General features: G+C 66.1%; 3 protein-coding genes across 3 annotated transcripts in view; 1 reads left to right on the plus strand and 2 right to left on the minus strand.

Moving 5' to 3' along the window:
• Window positions 1-1,662: 1,662 nt before the first annotated feature.
• LOC121352705 lies at window positions 1,663-4,405 on the minus strand. The gene is made up of 3 exons (XM_041465881.1): window positions 3,449-4,405; window positions 2,414-3,266; window positions 1,663-2,198 (listed from the first exon to the last, which is right to left on the minus strand). Exons 1-3 carry the CDS (start codon window positions 3,846-3,848, stop codon window positions 2,084-2,086), a joined length of 1,368 nt encoding a protein of 455 aa, XP_041321815.1. The 5' UTR covers window positions 3,849-4,405; the 3' UTR covers window positions 1,663-2,083.
• A 708-nt stretch (window positions 4,406-5,113) lies between these two features.
• On the plus strand, window positions 5,114-12,762 carry SSBP4 (single stranded DNA binding protein 4). Its single transcript, XM_041465846.1, has 14 exons — window positions 5,114-5,144; window positions 5,709-5,893; window positions 6,022-6,083; window positions 6,804-6,888; window positions 9,504-9,593; window positions 9,785-9,854; window positions 9,952-10,022; window positions 10,648-10,715; window positions 10,810-10,855; window positions 10,959-10,994; window positions 11,091-11,145; window positions 11,558-11,628; window positions 11,746-11,824; window positions 12,422-12,762. Exons 1-14 carry the CDS (start codon window positions 5,114-5,116, stop codon window positions 12,493-12,495), a joined length of 1,023 nt encoding a protein of 340 aa, XP_041321780.1. The 3' UTR covers window positions 12,496-12,762.
• Window positions 12,763-13,804: 1,042 nt separating this feature from the next.
• Window positions 13,805-16,979, minus strand: part of ISYNA1 (inositol-3-phosphate synthase 1) — a 4,518-nt gene continuing 1,343 nt past the window's right edge. Inside the window, exons 3-10 of the mRNA XM_041465852.1 lie at window positions 16,761-16,922; window positions 16,004-16,133; window positions 15,736-15,929; window positions 15,485-15,634; window positions 15,193-15,408; window positions 14,951-15,115; window positions 14,763-14,876; window positions 13,805-14,673 (exon numbers count right to left, since the gene is read on the minus strand). Coding sequence (XP_041321786.1) covers window positions 14,101-14,673; window positions 14,763-14,876; window positions 14,951-15,115; window positions 15,193-15,408; window positions 15,485-15,634; window positions 15,736-15,929; window positions 16,004-16,133; window positions 16,761-16,922 — 1,704 coding nt within the window. The 3' untranslated portion in view covers window positions 13,805-14,100. The remainder of the gene's footprint in view (window positions 14,674-14,762; window positions 14,877-14,950; window positions 15,116-15,192; window positions 15,409-15,484; window positions 15,635-15,735; window positions 15,930-16,003; window positions 16,134-16,760; window positions 16,923-16,979) is intronic.

Below are 16,979 nucleotides of genomic sequence, written 5' to 3' on the forward strand. Positions count from 1 at the left end.
GACTCCACGCCAGCCCTGGATCCAGCACTGGGCTCAACCAGGAGTCTCCAGCTCCAGCATCCCAAAATCCAGCTCCTGTAGCACCAAGTGACTCCACACCAGCCCTGGCTCTGCTTCAGCCCTTGGGTCTCCAGCTCTGCCACCCAGCTCAGCCCCAGTATCTCCAGTTGTGAACTCTCTACCAAAATAACTTATTCCCCTGTCTCTTCTCCACTTTAAATCCATCTTTTATTGAGCAGGTGGATCCTTCCCACCCAAGAGACCCCCGATGTGCTGGGGTGGGTCTGTGCCCAGGTGTCTCACTCCAAACCTTCTTCTCTGCTCAGAGACTTATTTATGCAACCCAGTTATTTATTTCTAACTTATTGTATTTTATAGCAAAATATCCTTTTTTGGGGGGGGAGAAAGAGGGAGAGGGTTTTGAGGTTTTCTATTTTATATATTTCTATAAAATCAAAAGGATGTAATAATAATGAATAAAGTGATTGTAACAGGGATTCTGGCTGTTCTTCCTGCACACCTGGGGGGGGGTCTCTGACAGGACCCCTCCTCCTGGGACCCTCAGCTCCCCTGGGATCTGCCTCCATGTGGATTTGCTGGTAAATCCTCACGGCTTTGCAGTGCCAGCATGTGAGTAATGCCTGGGCTCTGCTCCCAGAGACCTTTGAGCTGTTTGTGTCCTTGGGAAGGGCGCTGGGCACAGCTCTGACCCCTGGGGTGACGTCCAGCTGGGGGGTGACCATTGCCCCATTTCCAGGTGCCTCCAGCCCTGGGACCCCGCGGGCACCAAAGGGATGGGGGGAACCCCCCTCGGAGGTTGGTGGCACACGCGGTGTCCCCAAGGCCTCTCCGTGGCTCCATGGGGTGGCTCTGCTGGTCACAAATCCTTCCTGTCCCCTCTTCCAGTGTGATCCGGGGGTGTCCTGGGCTGCTCAGCAGCTCCTGCTGGGCTTGGGGCAGGTGGGATATGGGATCTCTGGGATCTCTGCTCTGGGCTGGGGATTCTGGGGACGAGGGACTGGGGGATACAAGCTGTGGAGATGGCCTCTCTGGGGACAGGGGACAGGACAAACCTGGCTTTTGGTCCCTTGGGACCCCCACTTTGGGGCTCTGGGCACCTGCTCCTGAGGGTCTGCTCCCTTGGGACCCCCACTTTGGGGACACAGACTCTGGGAGCCCCCAGGAAAACCCCACATCCTGCCCAGGGCTTCCCACAGACCACGAGCTATGCGGGTAATTAGAGATAATTAAACCATTTAATGGGGCACAGTGAAGCCTCCCAGGGACTGGGGGGACACCCAGACAAGCCATGGGGTCCCTGTGTCCCAACAGCACGGGGTCCCACCAGGAGGATTTAAAAAAGGAGCTTTTTCTTTGTTCCCCAAAGCAGCAGAATTCGCAGGAAAAGATTGAGCAGGTGCCACCGGATGTCCCCAACCGCCAGCACGTCCCCAGGCCAGCGCACCCCATGCTCTCCACCGGCCCAGAAAGGGGAAGAGGAAGCCAAGGCTGTGGTCAGCCCGGCTCAGCTAGGCTGAGCCCAGCTCCAGATCCAGACTGAGCCCAGCCCCAGCTCCAGGCTGAGCCCAGCTCCAGCTCCAGGCTGAGCCCAGCTCCAGCTGCAGAGCTGAGCCCAGCTCCAGCTCCAGTCCTGAGCCCAGCTCCAGCTCCAGCCCTGAGCCCAGCTCCAGAGCTGAGCCCAGCCCAGCTCCTCCAGGCCGAGCCCAGCCCCGCTCAGCCAGTCCCAGCTCAGCCAGGCCGAGCCCAGCCCCGCTCCTCCAGCGCTGGCCCCGAGGCTCCGGTGGCGGATGTGGCACCCGGTGTCCCCGCGGTCGGTGGCCGCAGCCCCGGGAGGAAACGCCAGCTCAGCCCTCACCTCCGCCTGAGAACCGGGGCGAAGGAGGCGACTGGGGCTGCCAAAAAAATCCTCCCTGCAAAAGGCGCTCCCGCAGGACGTGCGTGGGAGCCCTGCACGGCTGCGGGGAATGTCCCTGTCCCCTCTGGGCTGGGGGACAGCCGGGGAAAGGGCAGCAGTGGGGGACACAGGGGGGTCCCCCCAGCCCCGGCAGGGTCCCCCAGCCCCTCACTGGTCAGGAATGATGTAGATGTCCTCAGTGGGGCACACAGTGTTGGCGTAGATGGGCTGGTCCCCGGGATCGCTCTCCAGGAAATAATCCTCATCCAGCAGGACCTGGGGGCTGGGGGACAGGGGGGGCTCAGGGAGGGGGGAATGCTGGGCTGGGCTGGGCTGGGCTGAGATGGGCTGGATGGAAAGGGATGGATGGGACGGCAGGTTCAGCACAGGATGGAGTGGCATGAGGCCGCATAGGGCAGCACAACCCACCAGGGCACAGCCCAGCAGGGAGGGGATGGAGCATTCCCGGAATGCCCATTCCCTGTGCCGCAGCCTCACCTGTAGCGCGGCTCCTGCCCCGCCGGTGCCCATCCCCGCGGGGCGCCCGGGGCCGTGCCGGGGCTCACGAACACGTTCTCGTAGTCGGGGCCGTCGGTGACATCGGCGGAGCCGCTCCCGGTGTCCCGGCTGATGTAGCGCGGCTGCCGCGGGTTTCCAGCGGGATCCCGCTTCCCCCTCCCCACGCCGCCCACCGCGGCTCCCGCTCTCCTCCGCCGGTACCGAACCGCGGCCACCAGCGCGGCCACCAGCGCTGCCACCAGCACGACCACCCCCGCGGCCACCCCGGCCGCCAGCCCCGCGCCGGGCCCGCACTCCCGGCCGTGGAATTCCGTGACGTTGAAGGGATGCCCGTGGGATGTGAGGCACAGGCAGGTGATGCCCTCGCGGGCACAGGGTGCCAGCACCGTGCCCAGCAGGTCGCAGCGGCACGACACGCTCAGGGAGCTCAGCGTGGGCTGGAAGGCGGCGGGGGGCACGGCGGGGAGGGGGTTCCCCTCCAGGCTCAGGCTCCGCAGGGCCGTGGCGTTGCTGAAGAAGCCGCGGGGCAGCTCCCGCAGCCGGTTCTCCGCCAGGTCCAGCTCCTCCAGCCGGGGTCCCAGGCGGGCCGAGGGGCTCAGCGCCTCGATGCCGTTGTTCCTCAGCAGCAGCCGGCGCTGCCGGCGGAACGGGCCCCAGTCCAGCTCGGCACAGCCGCTGCTCCTGTTGCTCAGGTCCAGCTCATCGGAAATGCCCAGCAGCAAGGGGAAACACGGAGACACGATGAAAAAGGGGCTCACCGGGAGCAGCAGCAGCAGCAGCAGCAGCAGCGGGGCCGCGGGGACCCCCATGGTCCTTCCACTGCAGCGGGAGCCTGGTGGGAAACGGGAATCAGGACCCCCATTGCCAGCGGATGCCCCCTCCCAGTGCAAACCAGTGCAGCCCAGTGCAGTCCCCACCCCGCTGCCGCTGTTGCGGGGCTGGGCAGCTCCTGGGGGTCCCAGCGGGGCATTTCCTGCCCCCCTTCCCCCTCCCAACCACGGCAGCCCCACTCGCCTGCGCTCCGGCCGCTGCTGCCTGGTGTGGGGAAGAGGAACAGGCGGGTCCGGCTGTCCCGTGTCACCCTGCCAGGGCGTAGCCGGCCCCGGAGGGGGGGGCAGGGGGGCAGCACCCCCACCTCAGCACCCCCTGACCCCTGCCAGACCCTCCCGGTCCTTTTTGGGCTACTGAGCATCCCCCTGGCACTGGCTGAGTGTCCCGGTGACCCCCGTGACCCGAGGGGGGGGGGGGGACACGCACGTGGGCACACAGATCCCCCCCCGCGGCAGCACAGGGACCCCCCGAGTGTGAGGGGACCCCGGGGCCGGGTGGGAGCCAGGGGACTCTGTGGCTGTGTCCCCTGGCAGGGTGGCTGTCCCCATCCCGGTGTCGCCTCCCCGTGTCCCGAGTGCATCATGTCCGTGTCCCCTCCCCATGTCCGAGCCCCCTCCGGTGTCCGTGTCCCTCCACGTCCACTCCCCTGTGTCCATCCTTGTCCCCTCCGTGTCCCCGCCGTGTCCCCCCGGTGTCACACCGTGTCCGTGCCCGCCCCCTGGTGTCCGAGTCCCTTCGTGACTCCCTGCTCCCATCCCTGTCCGTGTGTCCCCTCGTGGTGTCCGTGTGTCCCCTCGTGGTGTCCGTGTCCATGTATGCCCAACCCCTCGCACGTGTCCACCCCCACGTCCACCTGTCACATCCGTGTCCCTCTGTGTCGCGTGTCTGTGGCCACCCCCCTGTGCCCCTCCGTGTCCCTCCTGTCCCCATCCCCTCGTGTCACTGCCCCTTTAAGTCCACCCCGTCACATCCGTGTCCCTCTGTGTCCCCCTGTGTCCCCCCCTCCCATATCCACCCTTTCATGCCCGTGCCCACCCTGTCTCGTCCGTGTCCCTCCGTGCCCACCCTGCCACATGTCCACCCTCTGTACCCCTCGTGCCACCCCCTCGTGTCCCTCCGTGCCCACCGTGCCCGTGTCCCCTCGTGCCACTGCCCCTTTAACTCAACCCCCTCGTGTCCCTGATCCTCCGTGTGCCCCCATCCCTGGGTGCCCACCCCCCTCGAGTCCTTACCCCTCCATGCCCACCCCTCGCCTCCGTGTTCCGTGCCCACTCCCCTCCTCCGTGTCCCCCGCTCCCACCCCCTCGGCTCCGCGTCCACCCTGGGAGCGGCGGGGGTCAGCCGGGCACCGGGAGCCGGGATGAGCCCCCCGGTCTGCGGCATCCCCCGGGGCACCGGGAGAAGGGATGAGCCCCCCGATCCGTAGCATCCCCCGGGGCGCCGGGAATCGGGATGATCCCCCCGGTCCGTGCTATCCCCCGGGGCACCGGGAGCACGGATGATTCCCCCCGATCTGTGCCGTTCCCCGGGGTACCGGGAACCGGGATGATCCCCCCGGTCCGTGGCTTTCCGGGGCACCGGGAGCCGGGATGATCCCTCTCGATCCGTGACGTCCCCCGGGGCACCGAGAGCTGCGATGTGCCGGCGTCCGTGGCGTCCCCCGGGGCACCGGGAGTCGCGATCACGCCGGGGCTAACGGGAGCCGGGATGTGCCCCCCGGCTATTGCCACATCTTGGGCCACCGGGAGAACCGGGACCCGGGCTGATCTCCCCGGTATCCCCGGGGGCACCGGCAGCCGGGATGCCCCTTCCCCGACCGTGCCATCCCCCGGGGCACCGGGACCCGGGATGATCCCCCCGGTCCGTGCCATCCGCCAGGGTACCGCGAGCGCACCGTGAGCTGGGCTGTGCCCCCCGGTCTCTGCCATCCTCCGGGACACCGGGCTGATCCCGGGGGCATTGCCATCCCCCGGGGCACCGTGACCCGCGGTGGCACCGGGGCTACCGGGCGCCGGGATGTGCCCGGTCCGCAGCATCCCCGAGGGCACCGGGAGCCCTCCCCGGCCGTGCCATCCCCCGGGGCAGCGGGGACCGGAATGGCACCGGGGCTCCCGATGCTCCGCGGCCGCTGCCACCCCCGGTGCCCAGGACGGTGACCCCGCTGTCCCTGTCCTGCAGTGTCCCCGTGCCCGAGGCCACCGCGGTCCCCGGGAGCGGCACCCCCCGGGGCTGGGACCCCCGCGGGTCCCGGGAGGGGACGGAGCCCCGGGGACACGCGTGGTGGCACTGAGCCACATCCTGTGTGGGTTGTGTCGCCTGTCCTGGAGCCACCCCGGCCGTGCTGCCGTGGAGGGCGTGCGGTGCCACCGGCGGGAGTCACTCGGTGCCACCCGTGTCACCTCGCAGGGAGGTGACATCGAACCTCCTTCGTTAATTCTGCGCTGATTGGGCGGGGGGCTCCGTCCTGGCCGTGCCTCGGGGTCCGTTGGGTGGGGATGTCACCGCGGGGGTGGCCGCTCCCTGACGCTGTCCCTGTCCCCGTCCTGTCCCCCCAGGCTGGCGCTCTACGTCTACGAGTACCTGCTGCACGTGGGGGCCCAGAAATCCGCCCAGACCTTCTTGTCGGAGGTAAGGGGGGAGGGCAGCACCCCCGGACCCCCCCATCCCACCCACGGGGGGTTCTGGAGCCGCTCCCACCCCTGGTGGGGGTGCTGACCCCCCCCGCTGACCCCCCCTGCCCGTGTCCCTGCCTGCAGATCCGATGGGAGAAGAACATCACGCTGGGGGAGCCCCCCGGCTTCCTGCACTCCTGGTGGTGGTGAGTTGGGATCTGGGGGGGTCGGAAAAGGGGGAACCCCCCCCCATTCCTGTGACAGAAGGGCTGGGAGGGGGTCTGGAAGCTGCTCCCCACCCCCCGTTCTGCCACCACATCACCTCGTACCCCATAAACCTGTCCCTCTGCTTTTCCCATCAGCGATTTGGGGGCCCCCCCCTTTCCCTCCCATCCCGGCCCCCCCGCCCGGCTCCTCCAGCTGGATCCAATTTGGCACCAAGAGAGGAGCTGGGGGGGCTCCCAGCCCCGGGGCTGGACCCCCGCACTGGGTGGGGGGGGGCCCAGCAGAGCCCCCCGAGGAGTGTGGGGGGGCTCGGGGGTGGGCAGTGATTGATCAGTTGGTGATTTTGGGGGGGTTAAGCTGGCACCCCCTAAACCTGGGGGGGCACCCAGAAACAAACGGGGCCCCTGTGCTGTCCCACACCCAGGGCGGGGGGCTCCGGCAGGGGACCCCCCCACTCCCCATCCCGGCCCGGGATGCTGCAGCCTGATGTAAAGTCCCAGGAATTTGGGCTCCGGCCGTAGCGACCGTTTCCAGGGAAAACAGGCTGAGCCGGGAGGCCCCCGCCGAGGGGGGGACACGGCCGCAGCCCCCCCGCCCCACCGGTGACACGTGGGGCTCGCTGGGGAGGGGGGCGGGGGTGTAAATTGTGGGGGGGGTCCTCACCCGCCGCCCCCCACCCCAACCCCGTCCCGTTTTCCCAGCGTTTTCTGGGATCTGTACTGCGCCGCCCCGGACCGCCGGGAGACCTGCGAGCATTCCAGCGAGGCCAAAGCCTTCCATGACTACGTGAGTGCCTCGGCACGGGGGGGTCCGTGTCCCGCCGACCCCCCCTCACCGCCGCCGGGACCCCCCACCCCCCGCCGGGACCCCCCCCGGGTCCCTGTGTGCTGCCAGCCCCGGATCTGTGGGTGACCTATTTCACAGGGCAGCGGTGAGGGGGGGTTAATCCCTGGGGGCCTGGCTCGGTGCCCCCCCCTCGGGGACCCCGGCGTGCCCTGGTGTGCCCATCCCCCACTGTCACCCCCCTCTGGGGACAGGGACCCCCCCTCACCATGGGCGCAGTGCCAGGCTCTCGCTGTGTGTGGGGGGGTGTCACCCCTCCCCAGCGGTGTCACTGCAGCACTGGGGCTCGGTGGGACCCCCACACACTGAGGGGACCCCCCCCAGAACGGCTCTGCTCCTTCCTAGTGCCAGCTCTGGGGGTTCAGTCATTGGCACGGGGGCAGTGTGTCCCTGCCCTGCTCCTGCCAGGCACGGGGGGGCTGCGCCGTGCCCTGGGGTGGGGAGTGGTCCCCGGGGTGCTGCAGGGTCCACAGTGCTGTGGGATGCACGATCCAGAGCACATGGGATGCAGGATGATGCAGGATCCATGTCCCAAAGGATGCTGTGGGATGCAGGGGGATGCTGTGGGGTGCTGTGGGATGCAGGGGGATGCTGTGGGATGCAGGGGGATGCTGTAGGGTGCTGTGGGGTGCTGTGGGATGCAGGGGGATGCTGTGGGATGCTGTAGGGTGCTGTGGGTGATGCAGGGTCCACAGCCCCACAGGATGCAGGGTTCTGTGGGACCCACAGGGCTGTGGGATGTGGGATGCTGTGGAGCCCACAGTGCTCTGGGATGGGGGATGCAGGAGGCTGTGGGATGATGCAGGAGGCTCTGGGGTGATGTGGGATGCTGTGGAGCCCACGGTGCTCTGGGATGGGAGATGCCATGGGATGCAGGAGGCTGTGGGGTGATGCAGAAGGCTGTGGGATGTTGTAGGAAGCTCTGGGGTCATGCATGATGCTCTGGGGTCATGCATGATGCTGTGGGGTGATGCAGGAGGCTCTGGGGTGATGTGGGATGCTGTGGGGTGATGCAGGATGCTGTGGGATGTTGTAGGATGCTGTGTTGTCCCCAGTCCCACGGGATGAGGGATGCTGTGCAGTGCAAGATGCCCCCGTGGGATGCAGATGGGGTGCTGGGGGGGCGGGTCCCTGTCCCCTGGGGGGACACCCACAGTGCCACGGGGGGGGCTCTGGGGGCTGCAGGACCCTCCGTGCCCCCTGGATTCAGGACCCTGCAGGGCCCACACGGAGCTGCTGCCCCCCAGGAAACCCCTGACCCCCGTGGGGTCCCCTGGGGTCCCGTGGGGTCGCGCTGGCGCCGCGGGGGCTGCAGCAGGACCCCCCCCTCGCCGCCCCCAGCGCTGTGCAGAGCTGATTTCCATGCTGGAATTAATGAGGCTGCCGGTGCGGTGCCGGTGACGCCGGGGACATGGCGCGGGTCAGGCCACGTTGCCATGGCACTGCTGCCTGGCAGAGCTGGGGACAGCTGGGGAGGGGGGAGCCCCACGGCCCCCCCCGCGCCCGCTGGGGTGCCCCACACAGCCCTGACCCCGTCCCAGTGCCCAGCTGGGCTGAACTGGGGGTCCCAGCACGGAGGTGCAGCCCCCTCATGTCCCCAGGGGTGCTGCTCCACCCCCTCCATCCCCACCAGGCACATCGGGACCCCCGGGAGAATCCTGGTGACCCCCTAAAACTGGGGGGGGTCCAGCCTGTGCACAGCAGTTGGGGGTGGGTGTTGGCAGCAGCTGCCCCACAGCGGGGTCTGGGGTCCCGCCGGGGGTGAGCAGCCCCCAAACTGTCCCCCACCTGTGTGTCGTCCCCCCCCTCCAATTTTCTCCCTCCTGACCTTGAGCCCGCGGGAGGAGCCGCAGCTCCCCAACCTGTTGCCATGGCAACTCTGCTTTGCATCACCGAGCGATGGGGGGGACGGGGGGGGTCCCCATTTGGTCCCTGCTCTGAGGGGACAGCGCTGTCACCCCCGGGGGGCTGCAGCTGGGGGACAGCAGTGGCCTCAGCCTGTCCCTGTCGCTGTGTCTGGGGCAGCAGAGGGGGTCCCCAAGAGGGGACACAGCCTGCGACCCCCCACCCCGGGACCCCCACGTATCCCATGGGGTGGAGACCCCATCTGGGTGCCGTTGTCACCAAGCCTGGCTGTCACCCAGCCGTGACCCGTGTGCCACGGGGTGTCACCATCGCCATCCCTGTCCCCAGCCCAGCACCCCCCGAGCACCGCGGGACCCCCCATCCCCGCACGGGCTGGCGGTGGGCTTGGGGGGCGGGGTGGGGGGCGCGGGGCCCCCCGGGTGGAGGGGGCAGCGCGGGGTCCCCCCCTTCTCCTGCTGGCCTCCAAATTGAAACCATTTGTGGCGCGTTGGAGCCGGAAAAGCGGCGCATTCCTTCCCTTTACAGCTCCCCCCGGACGGGGCCGCGGGGCCGGCGCCCCCCGCCCGCGCCCCCCGGCCCCGAGCTGCGAGGGGGATGTGGGGGCGAGCTCGGTGCTGGGATTGGGGGGATAATGGGGTCTGGGGGGCTTTGGGGACCCCCCCAAGCCCGCTCTGAGCTGTCTGTCCCCGCAGAGCGCGGCGGCAGCGCCCAGCCCGGTGATGGGGAACCTGCCCCCCGGGGATGGCATGGGCGGGGGTCCCGTGCCCCCCGCCTTCTTCCAGGTACCGAGCACACACCTGAGCCCCGTGTCTGCGTGTCCTGAGCGGGTTCTTGGGGGTGGGGGGGTTTACACAGCCTCCCCTCGTGTCCCCAGCAGCCCCCCTGAGGTCACAGCCCCCCCCCAGGCCCTCCCAGGGGTCACAGCCCCCCCCCCCCAGCACCCTGACCTCCTGTTGCCCCCCCCTCTCTGCAGCCCCCCGTGGGTGTTCCTGGCTCCCAGCCGCTGCTGCCCAACGCCATGGACCCGGCTGCACGGTCACAGGGTGAGGCTGGGGTCCCTGAGCCCCTCCCCACACCCCAGGGTGGGGGTTTAGGGCGGGCTCCGGGGTCTGACGCCCTCCCCCTCCCCGATTTGTGCAGGGCATCCTGGCATGGGGGGCCCGATGCAGCGCATGAACCCCCCCCGAGGCATGGCCGGGATGGGGCCGCAGGTACGGGCACTGGGATGGGGGGTACTGGGATACTGGGATGGGGGTGGGGGGTACTGGGATACTGGGGTAGGGGGGTACTGGGATAGGGGGATAGGGTGGTGGGGGGATACTAGGGTACTGGGATAATGGGATACTGGGGTGCTGAGATAATGGAATAATGGGGTACTGGGGTGTTGGGATAGAGCAGGGTCAGGGATGCAGGGGTGGAAGTGGTTACAGGGACAGGGTGACAAGGATGTGGGGATGGGCACAGTGGGACAGGAATGGGGATACAGGGATAGAAGGATACAGGGATAAAGGGACGGGAATGGGAATTCAGGGGTGGGGACAGGGAAACAGGAATAAGGATGTGGGTGGGGACAGGGATGGGATAAGAGGGACAGGGAATGGGGACAGGGAATGGGGATATAGGGACAGGGATGGCTTTTGGGGACAGGGTTGGGGACAGGGAATGGGGATACTACGGGGCACAGGAGAGGACAGGGACAGGGGTGCAGGATGGGGACAGGGGTGCAGGGTGGGGACAGGGACAGGAACAGGGGCACAGGGTGGGGACAGGGACAGGGACAGGGTGGGGACACTGCTGGGGTCTCCCAGCCCTGCTGACCCCCCCCTCTCCCGGCAGAGCTACGGCAGCGGGATGCGCCCCCCCCCCAGCTCCCTGGCCGGCCCTGGAATGCCCACCATGAACATGTAAGACCCCCGTGCCCACCCCCATGACCCCCCCAGCGTGGGGGGAGCCTCGGGCCCGGCAGGACCCCCCCTCACTGTCCCTTTGCCTTGCCAGGGGTCCCGGTGGCCGCGGGCCCTGGCCCAACCCTAACGCCAACTCTGTAAGTTTTGGGATTTGGGGAGGGGGGAAATACCCTGGGGGGGGGTCCTATGGGGGTGCTGCCCCCCTGTCCCCCCCCTCCTGACTCCCCTTTGTCCCCCCAGATCGCCTACTCCTCCTCATCCCCTGGGAATTACGTGGTGAGTATTGGGGTGCACTTTTGGGGACGGGGGGGCTGCAGTGACCCTGTGACCCCCCCCACAAACCCACCCCCCCTTTTTGCTTTTCCCTTCCAGGGCCCTCCTGGGGGCGGTGGCCCCCCCGGCACCCCCATCCTGCCCAGCCCCGGAGGTGAGTGAGGGGAGGGGATGGGGGGAGTGGGATTTGGGGTGGGGTGAGTGGGATATGGGGGCATGGTTGGGATTTGGGGGTATCAGTGGGATTTGGGGGCATGGTTGGGATTTGGGGGATGTGAGTGGGATTTGATGGCGTGAGTGGAATTTGGGGGGCTGTGAGTGGGATTTGGGAAGGTGATTGGGGTTTGGGGTATGAGTGATATTTGGGGGGATAATTGGCATCTGGGGGGGTGATTGGGATTTGAGGGTGTAATGTGATTGGGATTTGGGGGTGTGATTGGGATTTGGGGGGCTGTGATTGGGATTTGGGGGTGTGATTGGGATTTGGGGGCATGATTGGGATCTGGGGGGTGTGACTGGGATCTGGGGGGCCCACGCTGACCCCCCCGCTGTGCTGACCCCCCCAGACTCCACCAACTCCAGCGAGAACATGTACACCATGATGAACCCCATCGGCCCCGCGGGGAGCCGGCCCAGCGTGAGTGCTGCCCTGGGGACACGGGGGCTGGGGACACGGGGCTTTGGGGACACGGGGGCTGGGGACGGGGGCTGGGGACCCCCCAGCACGGCTCAGCCCCCCCCTTTTCCCTGGCAGTTCCCCATGGGGCCCGGAGCAGAGGGGCCCATGGGCGGGATGAGCGCCATGGAGCCGCACCACATGAACGGATCCTTAGGTGGGTGACACCCCTGGGGACACCCCTGGGGACACGAGGGGCCCCCTGTGCCCCACAGGAACCCCAAAATCCCAGACCCTGTGGGATGTGAGCTTCATCTGAGGCTGGGTGGGCTCGTGCAGCTGGAGGGGCTTGTGGGTGGGAGGGGGGAGTGAACTGAGGGGACGGGCACGGATTTGGGGACAGGCACGGGGATTTGGGGACAGACAGGGATTTGGGGACAGGTATGGGGATTTGGGGACACATACAGGAATTTGGGGACAGGCACAGATTTGGGGACACAGAGGGATTTGGGGACACATACAGGGATTTGGGGACACATGCAGGGATTTGGGGACAGGCACGGGGATTTAGGGACATGTAGACAGATTTGGGCACACAGGGATTTGGGGACACACACAGGGATTTGGGGACACACACACAAGGATTTGGGGACACGGATGGACTGGGGGACCCACACGGTTTGGGAAGGACACGTGGCTCATGGAGCGTTGGGAGGCCACACTTTGGGGGACACTCACAGGCTGGGGACACACACATTTCGGGGGGGACACGTGGACTGGGGGGGTCTCTAATGCCCTGCTGTCCTCCTGGCAGGCTCCGGGGACATGGATGGGCTGCCAAAGGTGAGCTGGGGACCCTGGGACCCCCACGGTGCTGGCACCCATTGATTGGGGTCCCCATGTCCTGGCACCTCCTTTAGTGGGGATCTCCAATGCACTGGGACCCCCCCATGCACTGGGACCCCCCCCATTTCCTGGGACCCCCAGTAAATGCACTGGGAGCCCCCCACACGGATTGGGATCCCATTTTTTGGGACTCCCCCATATTCTGGGACCGCCCCGTTTACTGGGAGCCCATTTATTGCCCCCCACCATGTACTGGGACCCCATTTACTGGGGCTCCTTCATTTACTGGGACCACCCCATTCACTGGGACCCCTTTCATTTGGGTTCCCCCATCTGCTGGGACCACCCCATTTATTATATATATTATATTATTTATTTTTATAATATTTATATTATATTATATTAATTATGTTATATTGATATAATTATATATTATATTATTTATATAATATATAATACATAATATATGATATATTATATATGATATATTATATCTCTCTATAGTACTCGCCCAGCATGACAATGAGCGTGTGAGCCCCGCGCCGAGGCCGCCGACAGCCAGACCCGAAACCCACCACCGAAACAAAAAAATACAAAAAACAAACAAAAAAAATGAATTAAATTCATTAATTTTAATGATCGAACCCCGCCCCGTCACGGCCAAACCTTCCCCTGTCATTTCAGCGCCCCCCCCGCCCGCCCCACCCCACCCCTTCCTTTATTNATCAATAAATGTAATTTGATTTTTTTTCAGAAGGCGGCGATATTTGGGTCTTGCTGGGGGTGGGGGGACCCCAAAATCAAACAAAGAGGAAGGAGGGGAGGGGGACCCCAAGAACCAAAGAAAGGGACCCAAAACCAGGTGAAGGAACTCACAGAAGTGAGGGGACCCCAAAACCAAGTGAGGGGACCCCAAAATCAAACGAAGAGGAACAAGGTGAGGGGGACCCCAAGAACCAAAGAAAGGGACCCAAAACCAAGTGAAGGAAATCACAGAAACAAGGGAAGGGACCCCAAAACCAAGTAGGGGACCCCCAAATAAAATGAGAAACGAGGTGAGGGTGACCCCAAGAACCAAATCAAGGGACCCCAAAACCCAGCGAAGGGACCCCAAAACCAGGTGAAGGAACTCGCAGAACCAAGCAAAGTGACCCCAAAACCGGCTGAGGTTCCAAGGATCCACCAGGGGGACCCCAAAGACCAGGCGAGACCCCCAAGGACCAAGCGAGGGACCCCGAACCCGAGTGAAGAGACCCCAGGAAGCAGAGGGGGGGTCGCGCTGTGCTCGGGGTTTATTGGTGGGTACAAAGCTTCACAGTTTGGAGTCGCCGTCAACAATTGGGGTGGGGGCAGTGGGGTGGGTGTTCAGGCACTGGGTGATGAGCTTTGGGAACTGGGGGACACCAAAGTGTGGCACCTCCAGGTGCTGGGCACTGGGAGCAGCTGGAATGGGGCACGCCAGGTACTGGGAGCACCCCCTGGGAGCAGGGACCCACTGGTGCTCAGATCCACGAGCTTTGGGACCCACTGGAGTTAGGAACCCCAAAGATTTGGGGACCACTGGTACTGGGAACCCCAAGTATTGGTTACTGGGAGCCACTGGTGCTGGGCACCGGGATCCAGTTGCTTTGGGCACCCCCTCGGGCATCAGGCACTGGGACCCACTGGGTGCCAGGGTCTGTGTGCTGGGACACCCCAGTCCCCCTTGGGCACCCCGTGACTGGGAAATGGGGACCCATCCTTGCTGGGACCTTGTTCCTGGGCATCTCTGGGCACTGGGACCATCACCAGCACAGACTGGAACCCACTGGTGACACTGGGACCCACCCACCAGGCCTTGGGCTCCAGGACCCCCTGGATTTGGACACCCCCACGGTGGGCACTGGGACCCCCTGGCACCCTGAGTATCCCACACTGGGACCACCCTGCAAGCCTTCGGGTGCCACCGCGGGCACCGGCGTGGTGGCACTTGGTGGCCACGAGGACGGGGTCCCCCGGGTACCTCAGGATGTTCTCGATGCAGCTGCGCTGGCGGAAGAGCGCGTTGACCACGGGGGTGCCCTCGGGCACCAGGGGGGCCTTGCAGAGGAAGGCCAGGATGGACAGGACGCTGTGGAAGCCCTGGAACTCGGGGTCGGCCTCGGTGCAGAAGGTGATGCGCTGGCACAGCTCCGTCAGGATGGCCAGGTCCAGGATGATGGGGCTGGCCAGCAGCGAGTCCTGCGGGCAGCGAGGGCTCAGCAGCCGCCGTGGCGCTCAGGGGACACCCCGGGGACACGCCGAGGACGGCCCGGTGGCCCTGCACGCACCTCGCAGGTGTTGTGGATGACGATGGTGTTGGTGCCACCCATCATGATCTCGGACGTGTACTCATCCAGCGCCCGCTTGCTGTCCCCCACGTAGGGCACGTACTTGATCACCACCTGCCAAAGCCACGTCGCCATCACCCCCATTGTCACCCCCGTGTGTGTGACCCCCCCAGGCCCCCCCAACTCACGCAGTGGTCAGGCTTGTCCTGGGGGCCGTAGAGGACGGGGTTGGCCTGGACCGTGTCGTCCACCACGTTGCTCTTGGAGATCTCCTTGGAGCGGAACTGCTGCGGCGCAGACAGGTTCTTCCCGTCGTTGTTCCCCAGGTGGTTGTAGCTCACGATGGACTTGGTCTGGGCAGGGGTGGCATGGGCAGGTCACCCCCTGTCCCCTGCAGGCAGGGACATTCCCCCCTTGAGCCCCCACGTACCTTGAGCCCGGCGCCCACCAGGAAATCCACCAGCACCGACTTGAGCTTGGTCTGCCCCGACTTGAAGTCGTCGCCGCCGATGAAGACGCGGCGCTGGGCGGCCAATTCCACCGCCCCCGGCACGAAGGTGTTCTGGGGGGAGCCGTTGATGTAGGCACAGCCCTCCAGGATGCTGGCCACGGCGAAGAGCGTGGACGGCGACACCTCCAGACCTCGCTGCGGGGACACGGGGCGGTTCAGAGCCACGGCCGAGGTGGTGCCACCCTCCCGCTCCCCTCGCCCGCCCCCTGACCTCGATGGCCCTCAGCAGGTTGTCGGCGGTGTCGTTGAGCCCCGGCACGATGTCACAGAACCTCTCCGTGTTGGCCGTCCACAGGACGATGACTTTGTCCACCCCGCTGCTCTCCTTGAAGTCTCGGATGTCCCGGCGGATCTGCTCCACCTGGGACACGGCCGAGGCGAGGGGAGGGGACGCGTCAGCTCGGTGTCACCCCCCCTCCGTGGGTGGCCCTCGTCCCCTCCCCTGCTCCACCCCTCCAGGACCTGCTCGGCCATGGAGCCTCGCAGGACGTTGTCCGCCCGCTCCTCCTGGTTGGCGGCGATGAACTCGGGGATGTAGATGGAAGCTCGCGGCTTCATCTTCTCCATGTGCGGCCAGAGCTGCTCCTGCAGCGGCCACTCCAGCACCTCCGCCCGCCTCATGGCCTCCGCCAGGTTCAGCGAGGAGATGTCCCAGCCTGGGGGACACGGGGTGACCCAAGTGCTCGGGGTGCCCCGTGCCGCCGGGGGGTCCCCCTCGTGCCCCACCTACCGTCGAAGACGATGTCGTTGGGGTGCACCATGGGCAGCAGGTCCCGGAAGGGCACGTAGACATCACCGGAGGGGCCGGTGCCCAGGCACACGGTGGAGGCTTGGAGCAGGGAGCCGTAGTAGTTGGCTGTCTGGGAGGGGACAGGCAGGGATGAGGTGCTGGCAGGGGGAGGAGGGGTCCCTGCACCCCCAGAGAGGGGGGCTGGGGATGCAGAGCCCCCCCGGCAGGGGCAGGGAGGAGATTGGGGTGCAGGCAGCTGAGCTTGGGGTCCCCATCCCCTGTGGGATGACCCCAGGTCCCAGGAGATCACTGGGGTCCTTTTGGGGACACCCCAGGGACATGGGCCTTGCAGGGGTCACACTGAGGACACCCGTGCCACTGAGGTCACCCTGGGGACACCCTCTTATTTGGGGGCACACTGGGGACACACCTCTTGCAGGGACCCTGCTGGGGACACCCACCTCGCTGGGATCAGCCTGCGGACATCCCCTTTGCTGGGGCATCTCTGGGGACACCCACCCTGCTGGAATGACACTGGGGACACCCCTCTCACTCAGGTCACACTGAGGACACCCCCCTTGCTGGGGACACCCACCTCACTGGGATTTCTCTGGGGACACACATCTTGTAGGGGTCACACTGGGGACACCCACCTTGCAAGGGTGACACTGGGGGAACACCCTCACTCAGGTCACCCTGGGGACACCCACCTTGGAGGGCTCACCCTGGGGACACCCACCTTGCTGGGGACACCCACCTTTCGCCCCGTCTTGGTCATCCAGGACAGCCCCAGCCTGTTGGCCAGCACGGCCGCTGTCACCGTGGTGCCGTTGTTGCCCCCCCAGCCCACCAGCATCACCCCCAGGCGCGGCACCTGCCGGCCCGTGCGGAAGGTGAAGCGGGTGGAGCACGGCCGCACCTGGGGACAGACAGAGGGCACAGCTGGGGACAGCGGGGACGAGCCCCCCCACCCCCC

This window comes from Pyrgilauda ruficollis, unplaced genomic scaffold (assembly GCF_017590135.1).
Source record: "Pyrgilauda ruficollis isolate IOZ18807 unplaced genomic scaffold, ASM1759013v1 scaffold192, whole genome shotgun sequence".
NCBI classification, from domain to species: domain Eukaryota; kingdom Metazoa; phylum Chordata; class Aves; order Passeriformes; family Passeridae; genus Pyrgilauda; species Pyrgilauda ruficollis.